At 37.5% G+C, this 17485-nt stretch overlaps 1 protein-coding gene across 1 annotated transcript; it reads right to left on the reverse strand.

Annotated features, from left to right (window-relative positions):
• Positions 1–3882: 3882 nt before the first annotated feature.
• On the reverse strand, positions 3883–17444 carry NUDT21 (nudix hydrolase 21). Its single transcript, XM_081215492.1, has 7 exons — positions 17194–17444; positions 14036–14236; positions 13109–13172; positions 10691–10780; positions 6231–6306; positions 5454–5568; positions 3883–4163 (listed from the first exon to the last, which is right to left on the reverse strand). Exons 1-7 carry the CDS (start codon positions 17307–17309, stop codon positions 4142–4144), a joined length of 684 nt encoding a protein of 227 aa, XP_081071618.1. The 5' UTR covers positions 17310–17444; the 3' UTR covers positions 3883–4141.
• Between the last annotated feature and the right edge of the window lie 41 nt (positions 17445–17485).

Raw genomic sequence — 17485 nt, forward strand, 5'->3', positions numbered from 1 at the left:
GCAGGCGGACTCTCAACCACTGCGCCACCAGGGAAGCCCAAAAAATGTTTTTTATTTGTACTTAAAACCAAGTGAACTTTTTGGCCAACCCAATATTACAAAAGTAGCAAGCATGGTGTCACAGCACATCATGACCTCCAAGCAAGTTTGATTAAAAAAAAAAACCAAAACTAAAGTCAATACTCTCTTTGGAAACTGCTGAGTCCCCAATGATATAACACAGTTAACAACATTGCATGGCAACTACTAAATGCCAGTCTTCAGGTTCCAAATCCAATGACCCTTTCACATTGCAGGAAACCGCATCTGCCTAAGACAACTGCCAACACACAATGGAGGAATGCAAGGGGAGGGCAATATGGATGTCCCAGGTCTTCAAGCCCTTGCTGTTATGCAAGTTGTCTCTTACCTAATGTAATGGCCTCTGGCCAATGACACTGAAAAAGAACCGTGCAGGATTTCTAATGGCACGCTAAGATTAGTAGCCACACACAAATTCAGAGCCATTCTAATTTTTTTTATTGAAATGACAATAAAATAAAAAAAGAACAGTGACCATTTTAATCAAACTTTTACTTTACAAATATAAAAATATAACCAAAACTTCAGTTTCTTTTATACATTTTTCTATAAACTTAATGCCAGAGAAATTCCCAAAGCCAAACTATAAATGATGCTTGTACATTAGAATGTGAACGCAGCAACCAAAGTTTAAGTTTTTAAATGCGCTGATCTTTCCCTTAACAGAACATAATACATTTTCTCAATTTAGCTCTAGTCTTACGATACAATCCATCACTAAAATACAAATTACATCTAAACTGGCTTAATCTAGATTTACTTCAGTTTTTAGTCAGTTTTTTCACAAAAACAAGCTAGATAAATATAAACTAATATTAAAATGTGTTTTATGGCTCAAGTCAAATTACAGTATTATGCTTCTCATTACATATTTAGCAAAGGCAAACTGCTTCAAATGAGTCCAGTTTAACCCAAATAATGAGTCATGTAAAACATGTGGAATAATTATAGGAAATCAAACCTCATGCTTATATAAGCTGACTTGTATTACAGTCAAAACCCACTAAGCCTTCTCTGACAATGGGACATACAAAATTTTGCACTCTCTGAAAGTCTTAGTGATGGGCGCATACTGTTCCAAACACTATGAACTAGTGAAAACATCAGGTTTGAGGAACTCAAACATGGAAAAGGTACTCCAAGAATTTCATCTCAAAAACTGAAGTCATTAAAAACCCGAGAGTGTAAGAGTCGCACCATTTAAGAAAGGGAATTTTAAGCTGATTGCCTGTTGGCCTGCTGAATTTGGAGGACCTCTACCCCTCACTTATAATTAACCATGTAAGAAAACAGACTGGCTAGTTTGGGTATGTTTTATCCAAATAAAATGCTAACTTAACAGAACCCTTAAATATAAAAAATAATAACTGAACCATACAATGCTAATTACAAGGGAAGACTGATAAAAAGTAAAAAGTCTTAACTACTGTTAAAAGTACAAATTCATACACAGAATTATCATAATGCTATTTTAAGTATTATCTACTTTTAAAAAATCACGTCTTCACCACATAGAAAAAAATAGATTTCACTTTTCTTCAAAGGGATGTCAATCCTAAATATGATTTCAAACATTTGAGTAAAACTTTTTAGTTTTTCCCTCAACCTACTGAATATTTTCCAATGCCATTTAGTAGTCTTATAGAGTATTCACTACTTAGATTACTGAGGGAAAAGAACACGGCATATATTGTAATTATACAATGCAAAAGTGGGCTCTCATTTACAAACAAACCTGGAACATAGAAGGCATTCAAAAATATAAGTTAATCAAGAGCTCATTTAAAAACTAGTCAGTATTTATTATTTAGAGAATTGGAATGCACATTTTAAGACTGTTGGTTCTTGAAGAAGTGTGGTAAGAACTTACTTAACGAAAGTGGTAAACAGTACCCTTGTACCCTCTTTCTAATGGAATACATCAAATCTGAACTTCCCTAGTTCTACTGTTTTCATCAGGAAACTTAACAAGAGAGCATTGGGATACTATAACTAACCAGTTCAAATACAAGTTTAAAAAATTTGTGTTTGTGTTATGAATTTTACACTCAAAACCAGATCTATTATATTCCAAAGTTACTAACTCGGCCAACTTACTGTTTTTCTCACTTAAGCCCCAGGGTATGGATGGCTGACTCAAGCACTTATACAACTGGGAAGTAATGCTCAAGAAAGAATTTCTAGGTCAAAGCTTAAGTTACAGAAGGACACGAGTGCCCTCGAATCAGATGACTCTTCAACTCAAACACTCCTTACTGACAGCACTTTATAAATCACACCAAGAAAAAGTCTGCCTCTCCTCACTCTCCCCAAATGGCAGGAGCTCACACACCTGCAAGTCACCACTGCAGCTTTTCACTTGGATTCCAGAAACAATCATGGAAGGTGGGCTAGGTCGAGCCATCTCCATCTCTGCCTTCCCCAATCTTGTAGGATTCATCAGTGAGCTCACCAGTAAAATTACAGTTAAGTTAGAAACAAGTGAATGTAAACCACAAGGGCAGGACTGTTACACTTGAAGGAGGACGACTATCCACAAAACTAGGGGCTTTTTCAAAGGAGATCCCTGGTCATTTTTGGTCCTGGAGACCGGTGCTCACCTACTACTAAGCATGGGCACAGTTATAGTCACTATTAGATACGTAATTGTGTGAAGATTTGACAGGGCCTCAACTAAATAAACTTGAATGTTTATAAACATAATTGCTCAATTGCCCTTGGTCTGATTTTCTCAAGTCTAAATAGGGAAGAATGTATGATGTATCTTTCACATCACCCAATATTCAGGAGAGCAGCCCTGTGGTCAGTACCATAAAGACGTACAACTAACCAAAAGGTCATTTCTATCTATTAAAAACATTAACTGTGTCAATCTCTTTTCTTTAAGTAGCTGCATCTTGTAAGATTTCCTCTACATTAAACCTACAGTCAATCATTTGTAATAAGGCATACACAATATACCATTAAGCAATAACACGACCAGCAAACTCTTTTGCCTTAAGATTTTTTTTTAATTCCCTCAAATTTGATCCTAATTTAGAAGTGTTTTTAAAAGATCTTAAAATTTCATATTTTTCTCTTAGGCTGACAAAATCTAATTCTGATTCAGATCATTCCAAAATATTTTTGAAAAGGCTTTGTGTCACTTGTTAAAACCAAATTTTCATCTCTTTCACTGTAACTTCACATCAACTGAAATAACTAACTTTACAATCCAAGAGTTCAAAACGTAACAGATCCACTTTTAGAAACTTCTTTCACCTTCACAGATCACCTAAGATACATAAATTCCAACAGCACAAATGTTGTAATTTGTGCATTATGGGGGAGGGCTCTAATGAGCGCTGGATCTCTCTCTTTTTATACCAATGCCCATAACGTTCCCCAGCCTAGTCAATTTTAATAGTTTCCCGTCTGTTTAATTAGGATCTTTTGTTTGTGAAGTAAGATCTGGTGATACCGGTATAAAATGTACTAGTCAGTAACACACTGGGAGTTCTGATGTAATAATACAACTCATTAAGAGTGTAAAACTGGTACAGGAGTTGCACCTTGGACTAACTCAAGCAAATCTAGCTCCCAAAAGTAACAGAAGATCCTCATCACAAAGACCTGTAACACGGTCTTGGAGTATACCCCCAAGAATGGTATCGGAGCAAGGGTCCCACAAACTTTATTGACCTAAACCTGTCATTGTCTCTTAACATTCACCTGCTTAGTGGGGGAAAAGCAATCCTTGCCTGTAAGAATTTTACAAGTTTAATGTGAAATTAAAAAACAAAACAACAACAACAAAACAAATAGAAAGAAGTCCACTTTCTTTAATGTTGTACAAAAAAGTATGAGTAGAACCAAAAGTAAATTAAACATTATCACATTTGTTTACACCACAATTGAGTTTTTCATATTAACTTTACTATTCAAACAACAGAAAGTAGGTGGTCATTTAGGGACTGGGGAAGAGATAAAACCAAAAAAACTTTTCTAGCATGTTTATTCTACACTGTGTATAGCTGTGCTCACAGAGACGGCTTCCCTTACTTCTCTGTTGCGCAGGAATTCAGTTGTATATAAAATTGAACCTGAATTTTAAAAAGAACAATATCTTTATTAAAAACAGTATTATTTACATAGTTTCTACCTTAGTTGATAAAGAAATTTATTTGGACATTTCAACCCTCCCTTGACATTTTGGGCATTTTCTACACAGAGACACCCTTTTCTTCCACCTGTCACATCTTACACATTAAATAACAGTATCGCTGAATACTTACAATTTAAAAAACTTTTAAGAGTGTAAATTTGATTAATTATCCACTTTCCTTGAGGGAAGGAAAAGTTTTTAAACCTCATTGTATTCTGACCACTCAGCACAATTCCTGTTACCTGATAGGTAGTGTTTAAATAAATGAATAATATGACTCTTTTTACATATCCCATACTTCAACGTGTAACCCATCAGCAGACCAAAGCAGAGAGCAAAAGATGAAGTCCGATTTCTGTGCCAAAATAGAAAGACCAATTTCATACTAAACAGGCTTTCATAGAAGGCCAAAATCACTACTGAAATTGTTTTTAAACTAACATTTATTAAGCACTTACCAGGTGCCTGGCATTATTCTAAGCACTTTATATGTGTTATTTCATTTAGTCCTAACAGTTCTATGAAGCTGGGACTACCATCCCCATTTACAGATAAAGAAACAGGTATAATAATTTGTCAAAGGTCACACTGCCAGGAGGCAATGAAGATGGAATTCAAATCCAAACCCTGGCTGTAGAATCCATATTATTAACCACTATGTTATTCTGATTGACTCAAGGACCTCAACCAGTACAAGTCAATTTAAAAAACAAAACAACACACATTTCTCATCACTCTATCTGCCTTAAAAAAGAAAAAAAAATCAAATTCCATGTAAAAATTCAGGACTTAATCCCACATGCCTCAACTTGGGCCTGAATAGATTTCCAAATGGAAAGAGAATATGTATTACACCTAGAGATTCAATTCTCCACGTTTTTATATATGTAACTCCTATCATATTTATTATCCTCATATTTATTATACATTGCTGACTACTATTTTACCATCTCTTCTTTGAATGAAGACTTCAAACTTAACTGTAGAGAATACCAGATTTGGGGAAGAAGAGATGCACAAATACCAGAATGTCATGCTGCAACTTAGGGTCTGAGGACACAGTCATATTTAATCTTTGGCTTAATCTGCACAAGACCTAAGGATCCATCTACTGTCTTAGTTTCCTTGAAGACCAAAATTTATGAACCGTCCCTCCTCAAGTGGCTTGGATTATTTTTAAATCTGGCAGTTTAGACTTATCAACCACAAAACATCCAATTTTCCATACCTGCTCAAAAGCTGGGGGAGACTAGAAATGATGGGTCCATATCCAGGTGCATTGTCATACAGTTCAAAAAGTGGTGCAGCTACTAGCTTGTAATTTTTAGGGACTGCAAACAAGGCTAAAATAAGATAAAACAGTATTCATTTTCTATATTTTCTTATATAATCACTGCTTCTACTTCACTAGTAAAGTAATAACCAATTTTACATTTGAGAAACTTTTGAGGAAAAAGATAACTCTCATTAACACACTTTGGTTGTGTCTTTTAAGCGAAGTTCATAGTCACAGCTTTGAAACTGACTCTCTAAAGAGATCTATGCTGTTAACAACCAAGAGCACCTTATGAGTGCTGGCCCTGGGAGAAGGGGGAGAAGACCCCTGAGCTTCTAATTTACTTTGAATTCCATTTTAAAAGTAACAAAAAATGGAGCAATTATTTGTTAATATGCACAACAGAGCTAAAGACTATATTAAAAAAATCAATTCATCTGTCTCCTAAAATTTTCAGTTTATCACAATGTGAAAATCAATACAAGCAGCTAAACAGTTATTAAAAATACTTTAATCTGGTATTCTAGGCTCTAGTTACTTACTTTTCCCTGTAACATGACTGGCAGATCCAAGAAAAACTAGGTAATTCTGTATAAAAATGGTATGTGCTTTTAGTTTAATGATAAATCCCCAAATTCAAGGAACTTGGGAAAAACACAAATAGAAGTATCCTTGAAATTACACTGTAAAAGTTTTTAGATGGCTGCCTTCAAAAACAAAATAACTTACCCTTCTCTTGAAGCTGAACCAAAAACAACTTCTTATGTTCCTTAGGTTTTGTAATATGTGCAGGAATATATGGATACTAAAATAACAAGAAAATAATTTGTAGTTGCCAAGACATCCCTGATACCTCCCATGCCTCCACTGACCAACTTCTCCTGTTTCAGACATTAAGCTCAAATATCAGCCCTCTGAGACCAAGTTCCTCATAACCCCAACACAATATTAACATGTATACCATGGCTTCATTTATTTCTTACATGTTTACTCCCCAATATACTGTAAACTGCTTGGAGAAGAAGAATCCTTTCTAGTCTTCCCTTTACCAGGATCTGGTACCTAACAGATGTACTAATAAATAAATGCTTTAATAAATATAAAATATCAAGTAGTAAACCATTCAACTGTTCAAGACAATTAAATGTGTACACATAGGATTTATTGCTTGAGAAGTTTAAACTCAATGAAGTCTGATACTGATGTTTTTAATAAAAGTGGTCTTTTAAAAATACATCATTACTAAGTTAAATTTTCTAGAATCTTGATGTGGACATGTTTACTATATTAAAAGTTTAAATACAGCCCGTGAGGTATTTAACAGGACATTCCTCCCCACAACAACCACACATGCATATGGGACACATGCTGCAGGAACACCAGGTGAGCCGTCTTTGTCAGCTGGACAAAGTCAAACTGCTTGTGAAAAATGAGAAAATATTTTGAAGAATTTAAAGGGATGAAAAGAAATCAGAGAGAGAAGGTTGCTACCTGAGAAAGAAGAATTTTAACACAGAGAATTTTTTAAGTCTAAGATAGAGATTTCTTTTTGTTCTACTGTGTGCGTGTAATGAAAACCTCTCCTACATCTCCCCTTAATACATTCAGAAAAATCTACTTTTCTTTTGGAGTATTTGAGGGCAGGGGAATTAAAAAGTGCTGAAAATAGGCATAATGGGAAAGGAGGATAAAAACAGTGGCTGCCAAAAGGAGGTATTATCACCCCCATTTTATGTAAGGAACTTGTGCAGAGAGGCTAAGTATCTTTCCCATGACGATACAGCTAAGCAGCGATGCCAGGATTCAATTGAATCTATCCAACTCTCATCTAACTATAAAAGCCTATGTTATTTCCCACTATGCTGTCCCAGTGGCACCCAACCAGTACTCTGGCTAGAATAATTATGTACCAGAGCCATCCCTAGGGTATAATGAATCAAGACAGTTATCCTAGACTTTGGAGGTACCCTACACTATCATGAAAACCAGGCACATTGGCAGCAACAGAGACAAAGAAGTGAGAAGAGCCTGAACAGCACAGTGAGACCTATGGTTCACATACAACAAAAGTTCCCAAACCATGGCCAAACCAGTGACCAGCATTACCCCAGTTTTCTTCTACTCGAAGCTATATGTTCCTTTTCGTTTAAGCCTTTGTTTTCCATTCCTCATCTTGGTGTTTAAGCCAACTGCACTTTATACAAAAAGATCAGGGACATGGTGTGATGCTCTTTTTCCACTGACACCTAACCAATACCCTAAATTTACTAAATAAACACACAATCCTTATGTCATATCTTATACTAACAGAGCCAAGCTTAGGGTTCAGTGAATTAAGAGAACTGTCCTAGAACCGTGGTAGGGGAGGTGAATGAGGGTATTCAGAAAAGTAGCCTGGAAAATGGTATTATTACTGAGCATTTTCCAGTTAGATCAAGGAATGTTCAAGAAACCAAAAAAAAGTTTATAATAATTGTTCTATTTATCTTTGGACCAGGAACTTCACTACTTCCAGATGAAATTATACTTTCCTAACGCCAAGACAATTCTCAGGTAGTGAGCATGAGCACCAGCTTCCACAGCACGTTCTCTTCCTATCCTGCAGCTACACCAGAGTCAGAAGACAACAAACAGAACAGTCTTCTGCTTGGCTAATATTTTGAGCAATTCTTTGACCTGGAACATCTTATCATGCAAAGAAGTTATCAAAGGCATAGAGCCTTGTCAGAAGAATTCAGGATCCAACTTACTAAGGCTCCCGTTAGTCAAAGATAGGAAAATTTGAGCATTAGTAACATTATCAATCATTACAATGGATTAAAACACATCAAATATATTGAAACCCATTAGGTCAAACGACACTTTAAAAGGTCACCAAAAGAGATGCTTTTTGTGCTTCTCATTGGTTTCTCATCCCACCTCAAATTTCAGGGAGGCTGTGCTTTAAACTGTCAAAAAGCTCCCTTGCTTGCTTCCAACATCACACTCTTGCTTTTCAGCCTCAAAGCATTTCCAAAGCCCTGGAAATTCTCTCAACCAATGATAGGTCTCAACATGAAAGTGGAAGGGAGTTATTACAACCCTCATCCAATGGGGGATGGAAGTCCCTGGCCTTCCATCCTTCCAACAGACAATTCTGAGGTGCATCCCTCATGGTCCTTAGCAGGATCAATCCAGCTACCCACAGCTGTAATAAGATCAATTGTGTACCGTTTTTTAAAAAAACAAACAAACAAACATCTGCTGCTTCTGGTCTCCCTTTCCCTGCACTCTGCTGCTTCCTGGGATCACATCCTAAACAAACTACCTGCACCCAAGTCTTTGTCTTACTCTCTTTTTGAATAAAGTCATGACTTTGGAGGATGCTAAGAAATTAACTCATTCTTCTGAACACTGGTAAGTAGAGGAAAAGAAACATCTGCTTTTCCTACACAAACTATACCTCAGGGTAACAAATAATTGGTAAGTTTTTCTTTACATAAGGAACACAATCCTGATGAATTAATAGATTTAGGAAACTATTACCCATGAGCTACTAACATTATGAAAAGAAACAACCAGACATTAGAAAATTCCTGATGGAAGTAAACAATACCACCTGTGTTAGCCAGGCTCCAAGATCACCCTCAATGATCCCTGTCTCATGGTATCTCCTCCCACAATGTACTATGTTGGTCTGTGTGACCAATAGCATACAGCAGAAGTGATGAAGTGATGGTATGTCACTGCGAAGATTAGGTTATAACAGACTGGGACGCCAGCTGTCTTACTAGGAGTTGCACTATGGAGATGCTCTCACAACAACTGAGGGAGGCCTTCGGTCAGCAGCCAACAAGGAACTGAAGCCTTCAGTCCAACAGCCCAGGAGGAACTGAGAGGTATGCTAACAAATAAATGTGTGAGCTTGGGATCAGATAATTCAGCCTCAGTCCAGCCTTGAGATAATGCAATACTGGCCAAGAACTTGACCATAATTTAGCTGGGTGACAGAACCACCCAGCTAAGCAGCTCCCAGATGCCTTACCCTGAGAAACTAAGACAATAAATGTCTGTTGTTTTAGGCTGCTAAGTTTTGGGAAAATACGTACACAGCAATAGATAAATAATATAGCACCTATTACAAGCCTTGTACCCCCTTCGCAAAAAACTGAACCCAAATCCAGTCTCGTGATCTAACTAACCAATTTATATAGGACACAGAGGAAAAGGCTATGTGTTCAATGATAACAGGGGAATGCAATCAGCAATGAAAACACTAAGGACTTTAAATGGCCTGTCTCCATTAGCAAATAAATTACAAGGAAAAAAAGAAAGATAGGGAGCCAACCTACAGAAGAAAAAGAGACTTAAGAGACTATCCTAGGGACTTCCCTGGTGGTACAGTGGTTAACAATCCACCTGCCAATGCAGGGAACACAGGTTCGAACCCTGGTCCAGGAAGATGCCACATGCTGCAGAGCAACTAAGCCTGTGCGCCACAACTACTGAAGCTGGTGCACCCTGGAGCCCGTGAGCCACAACTACCGTGTGCTGCAACTACTGAAGCCCACGCGCCTAGAGCCCATGCTCCACAACAAGAGAAGCCACTGCAACGAGAAGCCCACGCACGACAATGAAGACCCAACGCAGCCAAAAATAAATAAATAAATAAATAAATATTTAAAAAAGAGACTATCCTAATTCAAACAAATTATAAAAATAAAATTTGAAACTATCAGGGATATGTGAACAGTGACTACACATTTAATGATATTATGAAATTATTTATTTTTAGCATGATAATGGTAGTACTGTGGTTATGTTTTTAAAAAGATCCTTACTTTTTAAGAGATGCACATTAAAATATTTACAACTGAAATTATATCTAGGATTTGCTTCAAAGTAACCCAAGATGAGGGCAGCAGGAATGGAGCAGTCAGGGGAGGGATAGGGTTGGTGAAGTTTGACCATGAGTTGCTAACTGCTGAGGGTGGATGATAGGTAATGATGTTTGTTTACTTTTACTATTCTATTTTTGTATATATTTGAAATTTTCCTTTAAAAGAAAAAAATGCTTGGCTTTTTAAATTTAAATTAAGTAGGGAAGAAAGGAAATTTCAAGTCAAATTCTACTATGATCTTTTTAAATGGCTGGAATTAATCAGCTTCCTACTTCCCCAAATGCCCAGCAAATGTAACGGAACACTAACCTGAGGAGGTTCAAAATTTGGTCTCCACCAGTTACCAATGCAGTCATCAATAACCCAGTCTTGCAGGACTCCATCTTGACGACCCAATATCTGTCAAAAAGAAATGATAGAGCCAGTAAACCACTAAATATACATAGCCATGAATATCCTTCTTCAGTGAAGAAAATATCTTTGGCAGCACTCCTAATGGAGACTAATGGCTAATATGCCTCCCACATGGATTTCCTTTTGTAATTTGTTTATTATTTATTATCTGTGTCACTCTGTCCAAGACACACTATTAGTTCAAAATTAGCAGTCTAGCATCAACATAACCATGGAGGACCAACACATCTGGTCTCTGCCCTTGCTATGCATGGAAAACCAAAGGTGATCAATTACCTACACCAGCCAATAGCATAGTTTTTTCTAGAATCAACTGTAGCTTTTGTAAATCACCCATCTAACCAACCTATAGAAATAAGTGTGCAAAATTCACAATTTTCATTTCTATAAATATGTATAACATAAGATTAAGGTTATTTTAATCAAAGCTATATTCTATATATTTTAATTGGTCAAAAATTCGTAATGAGAAAGAACAGTTCCCTGTCCCACTTCACCATTCCCACTGGCTATAACTTTCAACTTTTAGCTGTTTTCCCCCAATATTTGCCTCTATTTTTAAAAGCATTCTTGTTTTTAAATAGACAGTTTATCTCAGTTTTACATTTACAGAAAAGTTGAAAAGATGGTACAGAGACTTCCCATATATCCCATACCCAGTTTTCCCTACTTTTAACATCTTACATAAGGACAGCACATTTGCCACAACTGATGAACCAATACTGATACCTCCTTATTAACTGAAGTCTGTATTTTAATCAGATGACCTTAGTTTTTATCTAATGTCCTTTTTTCAGTTCCAGAATCCCATCTAGGATATCACATTATATTTGCATTTCTCCTCAGGCTCCTCTAGACTGTGACAGTTTCTCAAACTTTCCTTATTTTTTATAACCTTGACAGTTGTGAGGAGTACTAGTTAGGTATTTTGTAGAATGTCCCTCCATTAAACTGGTAGAAGTCTATAAGTCTCCCTATTCAGGATGTAAACTTTCATGTATTCTCCCTACCTCCTCAACTTTTTCATTGTTTAGTGTTTTCTGATTCAGTCTCTACAGAGAATTAATCAGCAGCCAGTCTTTGCCTAAATGTACAGAGTGGGGAAGATGATCTAGGTATATAAATAATCCTACACAGACTGCCAGTCAATTCAGTTTTCAGTCCGTACATGCCCCCTATTTCACTGGCACTAGGCACCCCCAATTCCTTGGCCTTTCTGGTGTTCTACAGTGCTGGGTCCTGGACTTGCCCTTCTGCTGGGCTGAGGTTCTGGCTAAGTCAGTTATGATTTGCTCACCTGCCTTCTAGCTCCTAACAGTTTTTTCTTGCTGCTATCTCATTTTGCACTCCCTCAATCCTACTGGATTTTTTTCTATAACCCCTTTACTACTTGTCGGTAGAGTTCTGAGAAAAAGCTGAGGTAAGCAGGTAGGTTCAATCTACCATATGTAAATGAACGTCCAAATGCAGCACAATATTTAAGAGTTGTAATGCATTTAAAAAATACGAAAAAGACAAACCAATAGGTCAAAGTGGTAGAATTACAGATGATTTTAGTTTTGTCTCTCCTACTTTCTGTATCTGCCAAGGCTGTTGTACAGATATGTATTAGTTTTGTAACTAAGCGGGTGGGGGGATTGCATGCTAAAAAAGAAAAATATTTAATAATGAAAACAGCTTACAATCTCAAAAACCTCCAGCATCTATATGCATTTGGCCCCAAGTCTTTAGAGGCAGACATTAGAACAACTTCTAAGAAGTAGCACAACTTGGGCAAAGCCTAAAAGATATGGGCAAAAATGAAAACAGGTATATAACAGAAATCATTCCCTTGTCAAAATTCTATTGACACCTCCTCTGGAATAAAACTATCTGCATTCAAATCTCCAGCTTCAAACACTAGTTGTATAACATCAAGCAAGTTATTTGAACTCTCTGTGCTCTAATTTCCTTATCAGTAAAACAGGATTAATAATAGTACCCACTTCCTAGTGCTGTTATGATGAGTAAAGGAATTATCGCGTGTAAAGCACGTAAAGTGCTTAGCAGCCAGTACTCAGTAAATGTTGTTTTATTAACCATTATTGCTGTATCTACAATATTAATGTAAAATAATGTTAAGATAAAGTAAGTATAAGTTCAACTTGCAGAAAATAAACATTGTACTAACACTCTCAGGTTTAAGTTTTATTTATTGAAAACTAAATAGTTAAAACTCATCCTTTTCAAGACAAAAAACCTGATTATGCATTAAGCTGATGGTATTTAAATGAGCATTAATGAAACCGTCAAAGTGGTTAAATAGAAAAATACCTCTGTCATTAAGCGTTTTAGTCCTTCAACTTCATCTTCTCCTGGGTTAAGCTCACCACCAGGTCTGTATAAAGGTTAAGAATTTCAGCTTTCAACTTAATACAATTTTGGGATAACAGGAAGAACACAATAATAATTATTTCTATCAAGTAACTGCATAACACATTTCAGTATCACATGATAAGGCAATCAAAGCAAACTAATGTCAAATGGAGGGGGAGAATGTGCTAGAAAATTGAATTCATAATGTTAAGTCGCCAGGCTAACAGTACACAAACCCTAGTTTTAAATAAACAAAATAGGTACCACAACATAAACATCACATATTTGCTGGAAACCAGTCCATCCCACTCTTTTCTCTCTGGACGTTATCTGGTGATAATGGAGTCGAGAAACGCCCAGAAAGCAGTGGACCCACATTCTCTAGATCTGAAGAATGGGGCATTTTTCAAAATTTCCAAACTAGGTATTTGAGAACTCTCTTTTTGGTACAATCTGGTCAAATAGTTGTGGACTAAACACGTATTGAGAGATTTATGAGCTTAAATGAGAAAACTAAACAATTATCTATAAAAGTGTAACCCATTTTAAGAATAGGAAACACTATTCATCCTAAGCAGGAAATAATATCAATTGTTCTTAGTAATGCTACAAAGACACCTAGAATTTGAACTTAGACTCATTTGTTTCATAGGGCTCCTATCAAGCTCAGTCACTAACATCAACAATACACAGAAACATGCAGATTTGTACTTAGGCAATAAATGAGCACTGCACTGGAGAAAAAAATGCTTTTGAGTTTCTCTTTCTAAACACTCCATTAACAGCAGTGTTTGTTGAGATAAATGACTAAAAGCTAAAACTGTATTCCAAAGCTGCGGAGAACAGCAATCCTATTAAAAGTTGTTAATTTCCAATGACACTTACAGTTTAAAGAAAGTTGTTCCCAGCTGTAGCAGTAATACATGGGGTAGCCGGTGCTCATGGACAATCAAAACCCCTTCTACAGTCCTCCTCATGCCAATTTTATCAAATTCCTCCCTCATGCGCTGAAATCTGGCTGCAACGGAGCTGTCCTTCTCATAGAGGGGCTCTTTTGTACCAAAAGTGTAATTGGTAAGAGGGTACCTGTGATCCAAAGACAAACATCAAAGAACTGTAGAACATTAATTTACCAGGACAGATACCAATCACATATAAGGAAACCATGGTAAAAAGTTTATATATTACACTCAGAGACAATAGGATATGTCCAAAGTTAAACAACTAGTTAATAAGACAGCGGAGACCAGAATCTAGCTCTTCGGACTCTAAGGCCAGAGTTTTCATTAGATCAAGCTGCTACTTCATACTTGAACTTTCAAGCACAGATGACAGTATCCTTAAAGCCCTTAAATGCTTAGAGGAGTGGGTATCTGAATAACTGGTTTTAGATCATGGATGCTACACTAACATTGCCAACCTGGCTAATGTGCCCTAGAGTTCCTCTACTAATCTAATCATAAATTCTATTAATTATGGGTGCTAATGGCTAATCTCTCTTTTTCTACAAGCTGAGCCACCACTTTCCATCATCTCCCCAGTTATTTTCTATTTCTCCCAGTCAACTATCTTCAGACTTTTCTCATACCTTTCTTCTTCAGATGAACTTTTCTTTCCCTTCTAAGCCTTTTAACCTTCTGCATTTATTCTATTCAGTATCCTTATTCTTCCTTTCCCCTCATTTGAATCTTCTGCCCACTAGATGTAATCTGAATATTCTCTCCTCCTTTATCAAGAATTCAAAATATGACTTATATTGAAGACAGTTTTCTTCTTGCCTAGTAAGATTTTTTCCTTAAAGATAGTTTAAAAACTCATATTTATATTTCATCACAGGTACTACCTTGTAACCCCTCGATCATAAGACTTACAATAAGAAGTCTTTGGTTATAAGCCTTTGAGTAAGAATGCTTTGGCCACACTTGTCTGTCCCCAATGCATTTAGTCTACCAAAACACCTTGCATTAGAAATCAACAACAGCGTAACTAATCCACTTAGTTATTCTTGAAAGGGGAACAAACCAAGGTTGCCAAAACTTTAAAAATTACTTTAATCCCAGAAGCCAAATTCTAGGCATAAGTGAAGCAGCTCTAAAATAACTAAAATGAACTATTTCCAAGATGCTTTAAAGATTTTAAGAATCTCCCCAGCAGACTCAATGCTAAATCTAACATCTTCATCACTAGCAGCAGCAATCCCATACAGCACTGTGTGCCCTGCAATTAAAAAGAAAATGCTTTATATATATTAACATTTAGTTCTCACAACCTGAGTTACAAAGAATTGAAGACAGCTATAACACACCTCTACTGTAAAAGCCAGCTCTCCCATCACGAGATGCCATCAAGATGAAATGTAAGAATTTTCAGCTGTGAAATTAGAGTGCCAGCCCAGACACATCTGCAGTATTCCCATCATACTGTGAGCTTTGTAAATCAGGGACTACACCTTACTTCCTCACCACTGTATACCCAGCATTATTCCCGGTGCTGGCTACAAAATAAGCATTCATGCAATATCTCATACAATACTTTCTAATAAAATATATTGGAGAAGAGAGAACTTGTTTTCAATTCAGACCATTACTCACCTACGTGAACTGAGTTCACAACACAATCATTTCTGAATACTGTTTTTATACAGGAGAGGAAAAGTACTGCAAATCCATTAACCCATAACTTTAATGGAGCAAAAATTAAAACATTTTCACCGTTAGTTCCATATAATGGCTTGATGCAAATTGATCCAATAATCAAGGTAAATCAAGGGAAAATTGTGAGTCCTAGTTCTAATTACCAGTGAAAGTAATCCAGAAGCTGTGCTTTCACATTTTTTAGAAGAAGATTTAGCCTTTCCCATTTCACGGGAATATTATGAGGATTTTTCTAAAGACATCATAGAAAATTAAAATGCTATTATGTTAGTGTAATAGCTAAAGATATTAACTTGTATACTATCTACTAGTTCCAGATTTCATAAACCCAACGTTTTTATTACCTAAATTTCCAGTACCTGTTTTGTCAAATAAAACAACAATAACCATCTTTTCAATTTCAAATCGCTTTTGAGGAAAGAAAGTTCATTTATTTGAATATAAAATAGAGAAACACCTAAAGTGTCCTACCAAAACACCAGTATCAGTAAATCCTTGCACCCTTTAAATACTGACCAGCATAAACTGGCCGTTTTCTTCCATTAGGGTCAGCACCACGGTGCCTCACAAACTTTCAGAGGTGATTAAAAAAAAAAAAAAAAAAGCACACTGATAATTTCTTGAGCAAGACACAGCCCGAATGTCAATTCCCTGTCACAGCGAGGTTACTTTTGAGAGTGGCTTCGAAATGCAATGGCTTGAAGAGCTTAAACAGAAAGATGCTGAAAATAAACGCAACCCGCAATGGGATCTCTGGAGCTACATTTTGGTCCTCGCCACGGTCTGAAAGCCCAACCACAATGAAAGTCCCAGCCCCCTCCCAAGCTGGGCCCTCCTGGGCGCTTGGATGCTGTCGCTGCGGCAGGGAAGACACGTGAATGCATAGGGGGAAGCCAGATAGCCCTGAGCAGACGAATAAAATGTGTATTCAGGAGCTGAAACGCAATAAAGCAACAGAGGAAAAACACTAAACCTGCGCATTATAGCTAGATCTCGAAAGCTTACTATTAGAGCAAAGCGAAAACTGCAAAAGCGATGCTACGTTATACCACTCATGCCAAATAAAAACACACAAAACGATACCATACACGCGATGCTGAAGGATAAACACCACGGTTTGCGGCCGCTTATCTCCGGAGAGGTGAGGAAAAAATGAGTTCACAGCAAACGGGGTTTTCCTACAATGACTGAATGCAGGGGCATGGGAACAAGCCATCTTTCCAGAAAAGGGAAAACCCTCTCAACTAGGACTCTAGCCCCGTGGTGCTGGAGGTCGAAGAAGCGGAGTCCCCCGAGGGCGCGCCAGAAGGAGAGGACTGGAGTCTTTAGGGGCGCTCACGACGAAAGGGATGCCGACAGGACAGTGTGCGAAGGCCAGGCCGCACTTACAGGTTGATGGTGCGCTCCAGGGTGAGGGGCTTGGTCTGCTGGATGTACTTGTTGCCGAACTGGTTGACCCCGCGGGGCCAGCCGGTCTGCGAGCGATTGGGCGGCACCACGGACATGCTGGCGAGCTCGGGCACTAGCGGCAAGTGGAAAAGGAGAGGCAGGGAGACGTTCCCTGTGCGGACAGCCGTTAACCGCGTCCCACTCAGTAGCCGCCGCCCGCCATTAACAAGAAAGCGCCTGAGGAGGCGTACGCACGCCGGAAGTGCAGCCGGAGCCTCTGGCGGCAGGAAGT

Source organism: Mesoplodon bidens (assembly GCF_964165515.1).
Source record: "Mesoplodon bidens genome assembly, chromosome: 18".
NCBI lineage: Eukaryota > Metazoa > Chordata > Mammalia > Artiodactyla > Ziphiidae > Mesoplodon > Mesoplodon bidens.

Coding starts and splice junctions, on each gene's coding strand:
- NUDT21 (XM_081215492.1), bottom strand. CDS start 17,309: ATGTCCGTGGTGCCGCCCAATCGCTCGCAGACCGGCTGGCCCCGCGGG. Junction 6,307..10,690: donor CAAATTTTGAACCTCCTCAG/GTTAGTGTTCCG, acceptor TTGTTATTTTAG/TATCCATATATTCCTGCACA. Junction 4,164..5,453: donor CTCCCCCAGCTTTTGAGCAG/GTATGGAAAATT, acceptor TTTAAAATTCAG/GTTCAATTTTATATACAACT.